We start from the raw sequence: 18,468 nt of genomic DNA on the forward strand, positions 1-18,468 counted from the left end.
GGACCAGATCCAGAGTAATACCCCTATTTGAATTCAGAGGGACATTCCTTGAGCTAAAGCTAATATTTACCGGTAATCTTATTATCATATGCTCCTGTTAGCGTAAGATACATTTGGGCTTATTAAAATGTCTATAAGTCATCAGAATTCTAAGGTAACAAGATAGGGCTCCATTCTTTAGCTCAAAATCAGACAATTGTGCAAAGTTCATAGCAGTGTCATATGCTAAGTATATGCTTTTCTAGCAAGAAGCCATATGAGAAGTTACTCTTGAATCGTAATGCACAGATTAGGATATGGCTAAGGAGAGAGAATGTCTCACGCAATTTAATTGTTGCGACAAAGACAAACGGTTCAATAAAAGGTATTTGAGGTAACGCACACATAACACAGCACCACTGCCCTCTAGCTCCGAACATTTCAGCACCATGGATAGCTCTTTGTGAATCCCGCTCCTATGAAAATTGACAACACAACTACTTTTCTACAGTCAACCTCACTGAGCCTCATCTCACTGGGTGACAGGAGTCAGAGCAGGAAGCTGGGTACAGCCGATACCCAGTCTTAGCAGGGGAGCTACAAGCAGCTAGGGCACGCGATGCTAAGATGGATATCATCTCTACTCTTCACTTTGTAGAGCCGGGGGCTCTTTCCCCGGTTAGGCAGGGAGACTGTGGAGGAGAGACAAAACCAGGCTGAACAGCAGGGTCAGGGTATATTGTGGCATAAGGTTGAGCTGTGCCAGACCTGTTGGGACGACAACTCTCCAAGTGTGTCTTTTGCCTGCTTTATGTGTGTGTGCATGTGTGAGAAATACATAAATGATGTGCAGGTGTGTGTGAGAAAGACAAAAATGAGGTGTGTGTGTGATAGAAAGTCAGAGCGAGAGAGTATGCACGTGTTTGAGAGCAAGCGAGAAAGTGGAGGGGCCGAGTAAACAAGAAAGACGATATTGAGTGTGCACGAGCAAGAGAGGCTCAGAGCAGAGAGACAGTAAAAAATAAAGAAGATGCTTGTGTTTGAGTGTCATTCAAGGGGGCACTTTGCAGGATGAGTAGGACTCATCTGAGCTGAGACTAAGCGCAGCGGCCACAGAAGAGTACAGCGGAGAGGAAGAAAAAAGGATTTGAGGGACTAAAGCTGAGAGCTGCCAACTTCAAGCATAACAACTATCAGTCGCCACCATATTGTGACTTTCCAATACTCATTGTTCATTTTTAATTCCAAAAGCACAATTAAATATTAAGCTCTTAGAATACTGTTTTGACCTAATTTTGGAAGTTGTGAGAGAGTTAATGATACATCACAAATTCGGACTTGTTGGTTAGGGAAAAGATGACAACCTGTAGAAACAACATGACCCTTTTTAACACTTCTTCAAAGTTGTAAACTATTCTATGAAAACAGTAGAATCAACATCAGGGGCTTCTAAGTCTACTCACACGAGCATGGCAGTTATTCTCTCTGTAGCATAATCCCAACCCTCAGGCTTAGTCAGGGCACCAACCAGATGCGCTGAGTCAGAGCATGGTGCTTCCCTATGGGGTCGCCCCCCCACCGCCCCCCCTTAGCTAGACCCCCCACCTCTCTCCTCACATCACCCTTTCTTCTCATCCCGTACCCTTATCTCCTCTCTCACACTTGCCACTCTTTCTTCTTTTCGCCCCTTACTTCTCTCCCCCCTCTCCTTTTCATATCTCCTAACTCCTTACTCTCACCTTTCTATCAACTTTCTTCTCTCATCTCTTCACTCTTCTCTCTCTTCCCTCCTCTGCCCTCCCCCCCTCTCTTTTCCCCTGCCAGTGAGATCAGAGAGCTAGCTCCCAGCACCTGGAGAGCAGGGGTAATCCATGGAGTACCTGAGACGCAGTCACAGCAGTGGGTACAGGACAGCTGGCACGGCAGGCAATGCAGACTCATGCTAGCCTGTTGCGAACATGCCTCTCAACGCAGCCCGGTTTGTTTGTGTGTGATGTACTGTATGTACAGACCATAATCACACAGACTAAGAGGTCTTCCCACCTTAGCCTCACTTGTTTTTCATAGATTCAGAGTCTTCCTCCTTCCCCCTGTCTCTCACTCGTCTTCCTCCTACAGGGATCTCACAGTGCGCATACAATTTCCTCATCCAGGTGTAACCTCGTGCAATCTCTGCCTTTTCTATTACAATCGCAAATCTCTGACAGTATTCCAACCAGCACATATGCAATTAAAAACTAATTTGTATTCAATTCTACTGTTTAGTCTGGATCATTCTTTTCTCCTCAGAAGCCCAATAGCGTGTTCCATTGTTTCACACAGCATCTCAATGCATGCAGTGAAATCACTAACGCATCCCTGACACTTTCAATTACAGAGTTGTTTTTCTATAATGAATGTGTTGGTATGGGGAAAAGGCTGTTCTCACAGAGCAAATAGTAAATACGATTCATTCTGTCCAACTTGAGATTATTAAATACACTGATTGTTCCCCCCACTTTGCTAAAACAACATAAGGGCCATCCTCACCCACATAACAGTTGTGATTAGGTATGGAAATTCTACCAGAAAAAAATGTTTGAATAGTAACAGTGCAAGTATAAAAGTTAAAGTTTGATAGCTAAAAGGAAAGTTACTTACTATTTTATATATACATATGGTATACTATGTATTGTATACATGTATTGTATTGGTAGAGGCTGATAAAAACAATGTTACACAAAATGTCTTACCAGTACCACCAGCTTTAATATAAGCAAACAAACCATCATACCATTTGAGTCTGTCTCTGTAAATATAACCTTTAAACTCTTGGTTGCATTCAAATAAATCATATTTCATGTCTATGTGCCTAACCCAGATACAACAGCCTCTATCACACTTCCCTGCTAATGGCAAGCAAAGCCCTCATGAGTTTTTGGAGTGCTTTGGACGTGTACTCTATTTGTCTGGCGGTGGCGTAAGTGGCACGTAAATTAGCATTTTAAGGGACAGCATTAAATTGTTAATGGTGCTTGTGTGGTCTTGGGGGAGACTTGAGGAGTAAATGGTTCGCTGAACCAGCATAGTGCAAGAGGTTGTGAGAAACCCAAACTTTTGAATGTGTATTTGTAAAATACCACACAAGGATATTAGGTTATTAGATTAGGATTCCAGAAGCTTTGCTACTAACCCCTTCACCCTGGGAAAAAATTTGGAGAAAATTGCCACATTGCTGCTACCAAACTGTGAGACAATTTCCGTGCACAGGAGCACAGTGCTGACACGACACAAAGGATAAGCAGTCTTGGTTGGCTGCCAGGTCAATATTGGGTCATCCCTTTGTAAGCAGAGAAAGTAGGGGTTGAGATCATCGATCAGGTCCGATGGAGCATGTTCACACGTCCTCCTATACCAGCCTCTCTGAAGCTTAGAGCTCAGAATTACACCCAGAGGCAATCATTATAACAGTCCCTACTGAGCAGTTTGGCCATTGAGATCATTTACTCCTACATGGTGCTTTTTATTCCCATTCGTTAGAAACATTATCTGTAATTTTATAAAATCCATTGTTTTGAAGTATCTACCTGCAACCTTAAATTGGGCGTAATTCTCAGTCTCACTGTAAGGAATTAGATCTAAAACTTCACTGCAAATGTACTTAAACACAATTTGCAGTTCTTTTTAGAGATGATGGGATAAAACTTTTGAAACATATGCTGGCCTCTTAATTGCCTCTACTAATTTGAGAATGCTGCACACATAATTGAATCTTTTTTCAAACCTGTGAACCAGTCTCATCCCAACAATCCAACAATCTGGTTGAAGCTTTAACCTTTTGCAACAATATGGTCATGTGGCAGAACAAGATTATTAAAGCTAAGCTTTCATTTAGAATTTCTTTTGTTGCTTGTATTCAATAAAAAATCATCCTAGAGTTAATGAGCCCTAAAATCAGCATTAACTACTTCATTAATCCCCTCCATGAATTACCGGCTCAAATCAAAACTGGAACATGATCATTCTGTCTCATTAGATACCTATTCTGTTTTCCACCCATTCTTTAGTGAATATTCAGTTGCTTCACTGAGGAAGGCAGTGGCGGCAACCAATTGGCTGGTAATTTATAGCTCAAGCAGTTGTCGCTCTCCCCCAGGTGGACAGCTTGACTAGTCACAAATGCATCTCATAAGGCTGAGAAAAACACAACTTTGAAGCCAACATGCAGAGACACTCACTCATTGGTTGAAGGTCGCACATGAGTGTGGAACATATTCAAATATGTCAGGAAGAAATACCTCTTGTAAAAGGGACAGGATTCATCACAATGGTATGTCAATGTTAGATTCTCTTCAAAGCATCTTGAATAGCCATAAGTACAATCTTTATGTTGTCTTTGTTTGTCAACTCCATGCTAAATAAAGACCACTGTTTCAATTCTGCAAAAGTTGTCATTGTTTTATTAATCTTCAGTTAAGGCAATCCATTACAAAGCATTTCACAAACCACAGTATAACGACAATCATGTCCAACATCTGGTTTGGAAATTATATAGCATGCAGGAAAAGAGACCAAGAGCAGTTTGTAAACAACTCAAGTATAAATATGACAAGTGACAAGAGGGGCAACCAAGACGACTAGAAAAGGAATGAAAAGAAGAGAGAGTTGTGGAACATGCTGGATTAACTGCCAATCCTAAAGATCATCCTAAAGCAACAAATGACTAAAGTAGCAGGATGTCTCAGAGAGTTTCATTTAAGATTACGGGAGAAACCTGCTGCCATTTTTGGCACAAACATGCACATTTTCTAAAGAGTCTAAGTGCAACAGAACATCTTTTGGCACTGTATACAAAGTCCACTATTTATACAGGGCTTATGCACACAGTCAGTATCCAATGAAACAGTTCCAAATTGGTACAGCAATACAGGTGAACAATCTTGTAACAACCTTCTATTCAAGGGATATAAACAAACAACAACAACAAAAACAGTTGTTTCGGATATATCAAATTATTTGTATTTGTTCATGTTGTAAATAAATCACACCATTTTTAATTAGGTAAAAAAGAGTACTACGATACCATATTTGTGTCAAGGCAAGGAGATGGGACATCCAGAACTATGTGAAAGGATTCAGAAGGTTCTCTCATCAAATGCCTCCTCCTTTTCCAAAATGTTCATGCATTCCATGAAGAAATGTCTACAACTGTTGTAAACAATGGTTGACTTATAGGTTTTACAACAAATACTTTGCATTTGTATAGCAAGTTACTTCAGTAGACATCGTCCAACTCTATTAGCAAGCTGTATTGCATGTATCTATAGTCCTCAAACATGTACATAACACACAATACCAAAATGCAATGAATGAATCTGTTGTTTGCAACATTGAACATACTGAATGGAATTATTGTCATAGTTGTGATTACGTTCAGTGTTGTTGCTTAAACAAAACCTGGCTTAATTCAATTTAGATATGCAAGTGTCGATACAGTAGGCACATTTGGAAAAAGATATTCGGTTATGTCTGGACTGCTCGTGAAATTCTACATTGTGTGCACGGCGAATTGATTATAATTTAAAAAAAAATACTTTAAATAAATACTAAAATAAAATAATTGCAGTCATGAACCCAACAGGTGCTCAGGAATGAACACTAAAAGCATATGTTTAAAATTCGCTCAAATTCCTAAATTATAACATATGCAGATTTTGTCTACATATGTTATAATCATGGGGAACATCTATCCATAGAAACTGTGCAGTTGCAGTTAGCAACTTAGCATAGCATTTTTAAGAAAGAGGATTTTGCATTCTAATAGTGGGCTCCCCAGAAAAAAACGCTACCACAGTATGGAAAGTCTGAGGTGAGCGAGGAAGATTGTGGCCGACTCCTCCCATCCTGGACACTCCCTGTTTCAGTCACTCCTCTCCGGCAGAAGGCTGCGGTCCATCAGGACAAATACCACGCCACAAAAACAGTTTCTTCCCTTCCGCTGTTGGTCTCTTCAACAAGGCCAAGGGTTCACACTCACCTTTATGACTTAATGTCCTAAAAACACATTGCTTTTTGCACTGCATCACACAATTGTATCTTGTACCATTTGTATTTTTTGTAAATATTTGTATTATTTGTATTTTTTGTATTTTTATATTGTAAATTACGGCAACTTATATTTAATTTTATATTCTATTGTATATTTTACTTTAATTCAAATTCCACTCAGTATTGCTAGTTCCACTTAGTATTGCTATACCCTTAGTATAGTTAGTCCTCATATTTAAATGTAAGATTCCTATATTTTTAATGTATGCACCTTCCTGCCAAAGCAAATTCCTTGTCTGTGCAAACTTTCATGGCGAATAAAACCCATTCTGATTCTGAAAAGTCAAACAAGAGGTTGGGCTTATACATGTTTTCTGGTCTACACAGCCAAAAGGAATGCCATGAATGCCACTTATAGATTAATCTTTGTGTTTAATGCAAGTAGGCTATATGACTGGATTAGATAATACTGTTACATTTGATCTTAATTTAGTAGTCAAGTAGTCTGGAAGACATTTTATGATACAAAGCTATTCAAAACAGTGCAGTCCTTTCCAGGACCTCTATTGTGGTAGCTGTAAGGGTGACTTTTTCTTCTGAACTCTATCTTGTTATAATGATCTTTGTGCTTCTTATTTGTTACTGTTGGTAGTGCATTTTGTTTTTGGAAAAAGTTGATGAATTGGAAAAAAAATATTTGGTTGATAAATGAGCATATGATTACGTACTGGAACATGATCCTCTGCATACTGTAGACTAAAGGCTACGGTCAATAGTGTAAAGCATTCTTGATCAATAACAACTATGACTAAATTCTCTATCACATGCTTTTATATTATTCTCAAAAGTTAAAAAAGGATATTTTATCACTGATTTGAAAATAGTATGGAAATATGTGTGGGAGAAATTGGATTTTAGATCCCAGACATGAATAAATAGTTGTTTTTACAATAAATAAATAAATAAGCATACAGATGATTTCCCTATTCCAACACACACCAATTCCAAACGGATCATATCCACAAACATGATACACACTGGCACATTCTAATATATTGATATCGTCCCCACTAGAAGGGTATGCGATCCACCACCTCACCATTTTGACAGCAAACACCTAACATCCCTCTATAGCACACTGCTTTTCGTCTCCGCCTTTTCCTCATGTTCTTCTCCTCTCAGCTCTCTGTGCAACCTGCAGACAGAATGCTCAAAAAGAAGAAACTCCCTGATCTTCAGCTTCAGCTAGTTTCCCCGTATTCCGACCCACTCTCCCTCCCTCCCCCTCCCAGAAAAAGCAAAATGTTGCTCCGAAAACAAAATGGAGTCTTATTAATCTGTTCGACATGACAACCAAATAAATATTAACGAAGGTGCTTCCAAGTGTTTCATTTCTCAATTAAAGTGGGCTCGGGGTGGGGGGGAGATCTAGGAATCAAGGGGTTCGTCTGGCAGTGCCCCCCCTGCCACCTCCCATCCCACCTCCCTACCCCTCCTCCTCCTGCTCTTTCCCCCTCCTTCCACCACCATGGTTTGGGTTGGTCTCAGATGGGCATGGTCTGGGCATGGTGGTCGTCCTCATCTTCATCCTCGTCGGGCTCATAGGTAGGCGGGGGGGGGCAGGGCTTGATCCCACGGCTCTTCATGTAGGAGATGAGCTGATCGGGGATCTCCGCCAGTACGTCCTTGGCCAGCCTGGCCATGCTCAGGACATGGTTGCCAGTGCGGTCCATGTAGTCTCTGAACGGGACAAACTAAGGGTAGAGGAGGGGGAAGGGGAGGGTTGGATAAGGTTCCATTGTTTTCACATAACATCCCGAGCCACAGGGTACAGTCCTTCAGGACACCTTCTTAACTGGGCTGCTAAGATACAAAGCATAGAGGAGAAAGAGAGATGAAAAGGAGGGAAGACGGCCTGTCCTACCTGTACAATGTCTCTCTCTGCCAGCTTCCCCCTGGAGGAGATCCTGATGTCATCACCGTCCAGTTCCACCATTGCTGCGGAGAAAAGACACAACGGTTTATAAGACTAATGTCAGCTTCAACAATGAATGTCAACCTTAACCACAAAGTGTCCCTAAACCATTTAAACAGAACTAATCTACAGGTCAAAATTTCCTAAATATATGTTGTTTAATGTTTCATTGTACTCTGAAATTAAAGAATCAGAATCAGAAAGGGTTTTAATCGCCATAAAAGTTTTCACAGACAAGGAATTTACTTTGTCAGGAAGGTGCATACATTCAACATATAACTAACTAATACTAAGGGGATTTAGAATAAAAATAAAAATATAAAGTAGCCATAATTTACAATATATATATATATATTTTTACAAATAGTCCAAAAGATACATATAGTGTAACATAGTGCAAATTGCAATGTGGCAAGGTGTCGAGGTGTCATTGTGCAGATAGTGATTAAAGTCTGTGTGAGCCCTTGGCCTTGTTGAAGAGGCCAACAGCGGATGGGAAGAAACTGTTTTTGTGGCGTGTGGTATTGGTCCTAATAGACCGCAGCCTTCTGCCGGAGGGGAGTGGCTGAAACAGTGTGTCCAGGGTGGGAGGAGTCGGCCACAATCTTCCTCGCTCACCTCAGGGTCCTCGAGGTGTGCAGGTCCTCGAGGGTAGGCAGATTGCAGCCAATCACCTTCTCAGCAGTGCGGATGATAAGCTGCAGTCTGCTCTTGTCCTTGGCAGTGGCAGCAGCTTACCAGATGGAAATGGAGTTTAAGTCATATAACTGTGTCGGCCTTTCCATGATTTGTCTTGTTTTTTTTCTTCTGAGGTAGTTCTGGCATAGCCTGGTGGTATGTTTGGGGTCATTAACTTGCTGAAAGATTAAGCCCTGTCCATCTAGATGTTTACCAGAGGGTACACAGGGTTGCATGGCTCTGCCGTTTCTGTTAAGTCAGGTTGCCACCTGTGAAAGTCCCTGGATCCAGCAAAAGAACTCCAGACCATCACGCTTCCTCCTCCATATTTGGCAGTTGGTGTCGTATCCTTCGCCTACTCGAAGGCATACTAAAACCCTGAGTGATGAATTGAAAATTAAAAATGTAGATAAATCGATTCATTCCAGACCTATGACCAGTTGTTTCCAGTAGTCCACTGGCGGTGCTTTATGGCCCAGGCAAACCTCTTTTTCTTATTTTTGCCAACTTAGCTATGGTTTTCTCACTGTCACTCAACTTGTCAAACCTGTAGTTCAAAGTCTTTGCGTCACAGTTGGAACCAAGACTTGCTTAATTAGACCAGTGTTGAGTTCTGCTTGAAACTGTTGTCCTTGAAGCCACCTATGGCCCAGCCTGTTGACTGTCAGACACTTCAGATTCGGTTGTGTCTTTGGGTCTGCCAGAGAGCTTCCTCCAGTTACCAAGTGCCTTTTGATGGTGAAGCAAACAAGCTACTTGTTCCCTGAAAAACGAAACCTCTGGCAGTTTACTGCTTTGTACAATTTCAGGTTTCAGCACTGGAACTGCTTAAATTTCAATAAACTTTTGACCGGTAGTGTACTTTCAGTGATTTTTTTTCTCCAGATCCGCTAGAAAGGCATATCCCAAAATTACAGAGCATCAAAGACGCTACCATATGTTGAAATATTCAAATTGTATGCAACAGCTGTGAACTCGGTTCAAGCCCTGCTGGTTGACATCTGCTTATTAACTAGGGACTTCCGCCAAAAACCACCAATTAGACAACACGGCAGACAGTGGAGCCTAATTATAATCCATTATTTGCATCCAAATAATATATCAAGTGAAAGCGATAAAAAAATAAAAAAAAGAATTCCTAGTGTAGGTTAAGTATCATAATTTCATTTTCTTTTTTTTTCATGGAAGTAGTCCAGAAACCAATTCTCTGTAAACAGAGTATTTGGCGGTGTGTAGTGGAGCATGCGTGTGTTGGACAGCTCTCTTGGCTGAAGCATTTTTACGTGGAACTCAGGGAGTATTATCTTACCATCAAACTCGGCCTGTCCCACTCCAACAATGATGATAGACATAGGAAGTTTAGCGGCCTGTGACAAACATAAGAACCAGGAAGTCAATCCCAGATATCAGGAACAGTCAGTGATGGAATACTTATCAACATACATACAGATACACTAAACCCTCTGACTGTTTACAACAAGTTATCAGGTTTGGATACTGCTGTAATCATATTTACTGATGATCTGGTAACCCACACAGAGCACCAAATGACAACATGGGCATCCTTGGACTATAGTGAAACGTTATAACATGGGCATGTGTGCATGTTAGGGTTTGACACACATAAAGTAAGCACACAATATACTTGCTGACAGCTCCCTCAATAATTCTCTCAATCCGGAATGTTGTTTACTTGGTGTCTTGACGATGGTATACAATGACTGCTCATCTTTAGCTCGACAGCCAGGGGAAATCATAACAGTGAACTGCAGCCAGTGTTGTCAGTGTGCAGTGATGCCTCTGGGGCCTGACAGATACAGCCACTACATAGTTGAACCATTTGAGGGTGAGAGGCTGCCATGTGAAATGCATGTCATGACACCATTCACAAAACCATGAACCAGGGTGAGATGAACAGTTTGGCCTTGAAAAGAAAAAAACAAACATCACGGTTACAGATGTGATAGTACATACTCCTTTACCATGTATAAGCGACGGATGTATACAGTACAATACCAATCTATACAAAACAGTCAGTTGAAACTGAGGCAGTAGTGTCAGTATAGTGTGAGTGAAGAGCTAAGGACTTTCTATATTTTGAGGTCAAATCGTTTTCAAACCCCACAACCACCACTCAGACACATTCCTGTCATGTTTACGACATCGTTCCACATCTCATATTCATGATGTCTGACATATGGGATTGGTGGAGAAGCAGGTCATTTAAAAACAACTAATCAAGCACCAGTGCTCTTAAAGCAGAAACAAACTGCATTAACTTGTATCAATTATCAATTGCACATCTGTAGCACATTTTCCTTATTTATATACTGAATATGCTAGTTATTCCATCACAAATGTAATGGACCAATCTATATGCCACCCCTTCCCCCACCACCAGCGTGTCGAGCAGATAGCTTCAGAACAGAGGGAGCACCAGAGGCCACAGGTTTGGCCTGTGAGCTTCTCAGAGAAGGGCTCCGTAAAAGCCCAAGCATAAATGAATGATTTTAGCCTATGGTGGAGGAATACATTTGGAAAGGGGATGCTGGGGGAAAGTAGGCCAGCTTTCCTTGAAAGCCTCCTGGGGCAGAAAGGCATGTCAAAGATAAGAGTAAACAGACTTAAGAGTAGGGCTACTTTCCGCCCCACCAACTCCCCCCTCTTTCTGTCTCTCTCTCTTACCCTTATTTGTCTCTTTCTCACTCATTCAATCTTTCCCCACCTTGCTCTCCCTCTCTCTCTGCATATTTCACATCATTCACTCCCACATTCCCCTCGCATTCTTTCCCCAAACACACATACTTGCACCTTTATTTACCCCATAGGCACAACATCCCATTACATCCCAATAAACAATAAACCACAAATGTATTTAGTCAAAACCATTAGTTGCTTTACATACAAAGAGGAAACCCTGGGAACTGACACCAGCAAGCTGTTTATTTATACCACTGTCTCTCTCTCTCTTTCAAGAAACCACATACGCAGCAACTTTTAATAGGTCCACAGCTACTAACCTACATAACAATTTTTTCTTTTCTCCAAGGCATTAAAGCAAGAAACTTGTCAAATGTGGATGAGTTTGATTGCAACCTGCGTGTGACAAATCAGTCCAGGTGGGCAGCTTCCCCCATCTGCCATGCCGGTGAACCGCCCAACCCCCCTACAAGAAGCAAAGCCCAACTGAATTATGGGCCAGTATTCTGCTATACCAACCAATCATGTCAGTGAGACAAGCCTCGTCTATAATTCAGAATGCTGAACGGAGGAGCTGAAGAGAGATGGACTGAACATCAAAGAGAGGAGCCTGAGCTAATATTCATTCCAAAAGCCATCCTGTTAAATTGAAAGAAGAGCAGATTTGCGGTGGGGACGAAAAACAAAGCACCACAGCCCTCACCCCCTTTCGACAGTTTGGCCAAAAAAACGTTTACATTCATCACATTTCATGATTCAGCTCAAATACAGAGGATGTGTTTTTTTGCTTTCGACATCTTTAAATGACTCTTTAAACCGATAGACTGTTCAAAGAACAAGCAAAAAAGTCAAGACCTTGCAAATCCCACAAGAGAGGCTTGTTCAGTCCTCCGTCCCTGAGGTGAGGGTAGTACAGTCCGTAGGTACAGCAAGGCTGACAGCAGGTGATAGCAGGCTTAGCAGAGGCAGGTTAGAGCAGCAGACAAGATCTTAAAAGGAAGGTGTGGCTGTTCTAATGGTTTGACTAACAGTCGCAAATTCCCTTTAAACCCAGTCTGCTGGGGGTGGGGGGGTGTCCGATCACTGCTCCGCTCCCATGGACCGCTGGGTTGGACTGGACTATACTGGACAGAAAGGTACTGGACTAGACTAAACTGGACTGAACTAGACTGGTCTAGACTAGACTGGAGTTAATAATAATGTTTCAACTACAGTAATTGACACATGGTACTGTCCAGTGCAGGCAATAAATGAACGAAGTATTCAGTTAGTTTGACATGGTGAAAAACACTTGAAGGCCAACATCCCAGCATGTGGGAGTAAATAGAGTAGAATCCTGTAAGGAAGAGCCAGCGACAGACTCTCTAACCTTCACAGCTACCGCAGCACCCCAGACACAGGTTCTGTCCCTAAGAATGCTGGGTAAGCGGCAGAGCTTCTCTGTGGAGTAAAAAGCACCACTGCTAGGGCCCGGGGGTAACGTGAAGTGGAGTCAGGGAAGGAGAAAGATAAGATAGATAGGGAGAGAAAATTTAATCAAAATCCAGAAGCAATTTTTTTCAAGGAATGCCGCAGAGGGCTTCACAGCTGCCCACCTATTATACCAACATAAAACCCTCAAAAAGGGAGAGACAGAGAGAGAAAATTGGAGAAAGCGAGAAAAGTGGAGAATAAGATTGGGAGAGAGAGAGAATGACGAAAAAGAATTAAAAAAGAAAGAGCGATGGAGAGAGAAACATGGCCGTCACCTTGACGATGGCCTCCTTGGTGTGGGCCATGTCTGATATGACGCCGTCGGTGATGATGAGCAGGACGAAGTACTGGGAACCGTCCTGCACAGCTGCAGCGTAGCTGGGGAGCAGAGGAGCATGTTAGAGCTCAAGACACAGGCAACTGGACAGACTATTTACAACTGCCAGATAGACATCCATCAAAACTGATTGAAAAAATATATACATTACAGATACTGTGACTAGGATCAGGCCTGACAAAGGAGCCCTAATTCAAGCACGTCAATTTCATCTTATGCCAACTACAACAGGCTGAGTGTAGGTGTGCGTGTTTGCACACATGCAAAAATACATTTCAAACACAAGCATGTGACAGTTGCCTAACATATATATATTCTGAGCTGTATATTCAAACCCCCATAGGTCTATCTAGATAAGCACACACAAGGCTGACGACTGCGAGTGGCCTAGATTCAATATCAAGTGTCTTCCAAAATGAATAATTCACCAATGTGTTTATGCAAGCCCGGTATTCTTTCTTCAGAGCATTATTGATGGCCCAGCGCTAAATTGGCCGAGTTTGATTGCGTGTTTGTGAGAGGATGAATGAGGGAGATAAAGATAGAGAGAATGACAGAGAAAGATGAGAGAGATGAGAGAGAGAGAGAGAGAGAGAGAGAGAGAGAGAGAGAGAGAGAGAGAGAGAGAGAGAGAGAGAGAGAGAGAGAGAGAGAGAGAGAGAGAGAGAGAGAGAGAGAGAGAGAGAGAGAGAGAGAGAGAGAGAGAGAGAGAGAGAGAGAGAGAGAGAGAGAGAGAGAGAGAGAGAGAGAGAAAAAGTGCTACTGTAGCAACACCATCACCAGGCTTATTATTATCAAAGCTGAGAACATCCAGTGTGGACCTACAGGTCACTCTCTGGAACTTTCTCTTGCTTTTCAATTTGCCCTGTCAATTGTGTCTCTCTGGGGGCTGGCGTTTTAATTAAATAGGGGAGGTGAGGTCAAGCATCGCAAGGATGAGACTTGGGGTGTTTGTAAGATTAAAGGTGCATGCCCCTCCCAGGACGGGATGACAATGATGGTCAGTCATTAGTGCAACCAGACACTTGACCCCCCCCCCCCCCCCCTCTCCACACACACATACCACCACCACCATTCATCTCCTCAGGATTGTTTATTTCTCTCTCATTAGTTCAGGGACATTCTGTAAAACCACCATCCTTTATTGTTGTGGCTGCTTCTAATTGATTGTTTGGTGTCTGGTGCTTGCATATCAAGCTGAAAATGGGTCTTTACCTACAACAGCCAGGCAAGGGTAAGGATGTGGACGCAAGGGGCTTACAGAAACAGGGCTATAATCTGGACACGCATTGTTCCTGTGTTGTTGTTTTCCCACCCAGCCACCCGTGTTTGCCTTTCTACTTTTATTCAGTCAAGGACAGTGAATTGCTTTCTATCTCTCTTTCACCTTAAAAGTACACAACAACGTATATAAGGGTGAGAAGGCAGGTCCTTCAGCCGGTGAGATGCCTATGTGCATCAGAGGTTCCCCCGTACCTCGCAACGTGATTGACAACCGGAGCGAAGTTGGTGGGTCCATAAAGTTGTACTGTCTTCAGACTCTGATGGTAAGACTCCAGGATTCCCTCCATCCCGTTACAGTAGGGGTTGTCAATGTTGCCGTTCTGTGAAGAAAAACAACATACTAGATGGAATACAATTTTCTTCCTGTTTATGAAAATCCTAACCTGCCCCGCATCTGTTCAGCTGCCCTTTCACAAGACGCAGCAGGTAAATAATAAATTATAGAATAATATATTTCACTGAGGTTGTTTGGAACGGATTAAAAAAATACTGAATTATCTCTGTCAGAAGAGCAGCCACTGACCACGAGAGATATTTCCTGTAAAACCACACAAGTGAATTAGTTGTTCAGTAAGAAGCAAGTCTTAATGAAAATCAGAGTGTGATGCAGATGATAGGGAGGTGATTGGTTGCTCATTAGCACTGCTGTACAGCAGCCAGAGACCATTAGCTGGCTGAGAGAAACCAAATTGATTTGAGACTCCTTCAGGCATTTGCAAGCTCCATTTGCACTATAAAAGGTAAATGAAACCCAATTTTAATTTATGCACGTTCGGATCTATCAAAGGCTCACATGCATCGCACACCCAGACGCACATGCCTACACACTCAGACGTGTACAGAAACACAAACATATCATGCAGTTTGCAGAGAACATGAAATGCTAAGTATGGCAACCAAACCAACACACTCACACACAAACAAGGAAGCATACCATCTCTATAGGGAAAACAGTATCATTTTTCATGAATATGAGTTACATAAAAGGAGGCAGATAGGAAAAATAAAGCTGTTGGCTTTGAACCAGGTCCCTGTAGCCCTGCTAATACACAGATGCGGCAATGCAAAACAGCAACACACCCAGCAACCCAACCCAGAGGGCCATGGACAAGGTCAGACAGATCGACCAGCACAGAGACAGACAGACCAACAGAGACAGGCAGACGCTAGTTAGATAAACAGATATATGGATAGATGAATAGATGAATGGATGGACAAACAGACGGACAGTTAAATAGAGAGACAGATAGTTACCAGGGGGAACTCATGGGACACCCTCCCGTCAGGGGGCAGCTTGGCCCCGAAGCCCAGGGCGGGGAACATCTTGTCACTGTCGTAGTCCTGTATGATCTCCCCCACTGCCTTCAAGGCCATGGCATAAGCGTTCATCTGGTATGGGTTCATGTAGTGGAGGGAGGTGGACTGGGATGGGTTACCTGGGGTAGCCAGGAGGGGGGATGATGGAACGGTCAGTAATGGAGAGGAGAAGGGTGGACTGGCGTCTCTAATGCGACTATTGCTGGACCTTTGACATCACTATGAGACATGTTACTGTACTAGCACTGTAGCTTCATGGTGGATGTGGTATCTATCTCCACAACTTGGGGTGAGGAGACATTATTTGGGGGCGTGAAAACAACAGCTGAAATGGACAAAAGTAGTCTGAGGTGACAAAGAAATCCTTGAAGAATAAATTAATGACTGTGTTTCTGGTACTATTGGATGATTCAGTAAAAGGGGGAGCTTTATTGTCTTTCCACTCCAACCTGTCAGTCAGCACAGAAGTAGTCGAGTAGAAGTTGTTATGGTGCTCACCATTGGATGCTGTGAAATCAATGGCCACTGTGAAGTGAATTTGGGTTCTGAAAGAGAGAGACACGGAATGATGGAGATAGATCAGCCAGAGGCCAGACCCTCAGTCCCAGAGCTGTGGAGCACTGCACTGCAAACACACATTGCAACCTGTCGGTCACAGCACTTTACTCATTAATGAGAGGGGCAATTAGGGTAAACTAGTGCTGGCAACCTCATCAAGAAGTGTCCCCCTCTCCCCCATCTCAGGCACACACGCACACACACACACACACACACACACATTAACACCCGCCAAGTTGTGGTTCCATCTCAATGGTTCAGCTCAGAGGTCTAATCCTGCCCATCTGTCCGGCTCGGAGACCTGCAATTACCTTAGACCTTGGCCAGCCTCTGTGGTCCAGCTCACACCTATAAGGCTAGCTTCAGCGCTGAGCTTACCACCCTTCAGCAGAGCTGAGCCACTACAGATACTTTTATCTTGATCCTCTCCTGGGAGAAGATCCTCACAGCTGCCTCCAGCCCAGTTAGCCAATTCATTTGAACTACATGCATGGGCAGGCACCTGGATACCAAAATGCACTCGGCTGACCTCCCTACAGAACTTAGCTTTTGTTTGATGGAGGGCAATGACAGTATTAGGAAGATAATTATTTGTCGATTCAGCATTTACTGGAGTGCACTGAGAAATTTAAGGGGCTAAAACATAGCTAATGACTGAAAACGCTACAAAGTTTTGGTGGAGTGGTTAGCAATTAAATTGGTTGTAGCCTGTTACTGATAACAGCACTCGTCATGATGGTCCTTAAAATATTTCCCAAAACAAGTTTAGCAAGTTTAAACAACAAGAGCCTTCTATCAGAACTTCGTAAGCAGAGATTAAAGCCGTGATTTCCCAAACGGTTTCCTCAAAACACGGTAATGTAGGGAGTCGGCTGTAATGATTTGACAGCAGACAAAGTGGCAATACGTAATGGGGAGAAAACGAGAGTGACAACCAACGTTCCCTGGTGGTTGAAAAACATCTGTGAACTCGTTGTAGAAAAATTTTCACTATCCAAACACTTTAACATCCAAAAAACATCAGCATCACCACTATTACCAAGCTCAGCATGATCATCATCATCATCGTTGTCATTCACATCAGTAGTTTATGACCCTAGGTCCCATGTGTATTTTGTCAATGGGGAATAATCATGGATTTCCGTTCCTGTGTCCATATCAGTACTGTAGAATACAGCCTAGCGAGTGTCATATTTTATTCATGAGCGGGAAAGCAAAAGATGATAACTGAGGACCTTGAAAAGGTACTGGATACCCCCCACACATACACACACCACTCCCCCCTCGAGTTCGTCAACCCCCCGGCAAGGAGGGGGAGATAGACCCGGGTATTGGTAGGAGGCCTTTTCATTGTGATTAACAGTGATTTCCACCCCCCACCCTCACTTGCATCCATTCACATCCAGTATTTCTAGGCAGCCAGTTCTGTGCCTTACGTTGTATTCCAGATAATGGCAGAGCTTCTCCTGCTGGGGAAACGCTGAGCCCAGCTCATTAATCTGCATTCACATTCACATGCTGAATACACAGCTGGGGAAGTGTCTCAGTCCAGTGCCTTCCCTTGAAACTCACCGGTGCTTTGTTTTTTAGTCTGGTCAAAACCAAGATCTTTTTATAACGGTCAGACAGCTCGCAAAGATTCCAATACAATAGGACAACTGTAGGACACATAGCTATGATAGCATTCTAACTAACATGGAAAGGTGAGGTGAATACTATCACCAGGTGGCATGGAAACACTGTGACAATGTATTTTGACCTTAAGGTACATTTCTTGGTACACCAATACTGATGCAGTCTGACCTCCAGTGAATCAAATATGTTCACTGGAATATTCAATTCCTCTGAGGTAATATCTGATAAAGAACCTCCGGGACCATGGAATCCCCCATTTCTCTTCAGAGGAATGCTATGGCAGATTATTGTCTCCCTATTTCTCCCTACATCTCTATCTCCCGTTCAAGGGATTACCTGGAAGGTGAGGGAAATATTGTCATTCTTGTATGCTGGCTGATTTCTTGATGGCAGCATGGCTGTACAAAGACAGGACTGTGCTCCCTGTGTTTGCCTGTGTGTTGTTTGTCACATGCTAGTCCTTCATATTTTAGGAATACAGTAAGTGTAGGCATATTCTCCAATG

At 42.7% G+C, this 18,468-nt stretch overlaps 1 protein-coding gene across 2 annotated transcripts in view; it reads right to left on the reverse strand.

Annotated features, from left to right (window-relative positions):
* Window positions 1-6,680: 6,680 nt before the first annotated feature.
* cpne5a (copine Va) overlaps window positions 6,681-18,468 on the reverse strand; it is a 90,741-nt gene continuing 78,953 nt past the window's right edge. For both annotated transcript variants that reach the window (XM_062458287.1, XM_062458286.1), the window contains 7 exons: window positions 16,269-16,315; window positions 15,708-15,889; window positions 14,646-14,773; window positions 13,108-13,210; window positions 9,969-10,026; window positions 7,931-8,004; window positions 6,681-7,760 (listed from right to left, as the gene is read on the reverse strand). In XM_062458287.1, coding sequence (XP_062314271.1) covers window positions 7,551-7,760; window positions 7,931-8,004; window positions 9,969-10,026; window positions 13,108-13,210; window positions 14,646-14,773; window positions 15,708-15,889; window positions 16,269-16,315 — 802 coding nt within the window. In that variant the 3' untranslated portion in view covers window positions 6,681-7,550. The remainder of the gene's footprint in view (window positions 7,761-7,930; window positions 8,005-9,968; window positions 10,027-13,107; window positions 13,211-14,645; window positions 14,774-15,707; window positions 15,890-16,268; window positions 16,316-18,468) is intronic.

Source organism: Osmerus eperlanus, chromosome 4 (assembly GCF_963692335.1).
Source record: "Osmerus eperlanus chromosome 4, fOsmEpe2.1, whole genome shotgun sequence".
NCBI classification, from domain to species: Eukaryota; Metazoa; Chordata; class Actinopteri; order Osmeriformes; family Osmeridae; genus Osmerus; species Osmerus eperlanus.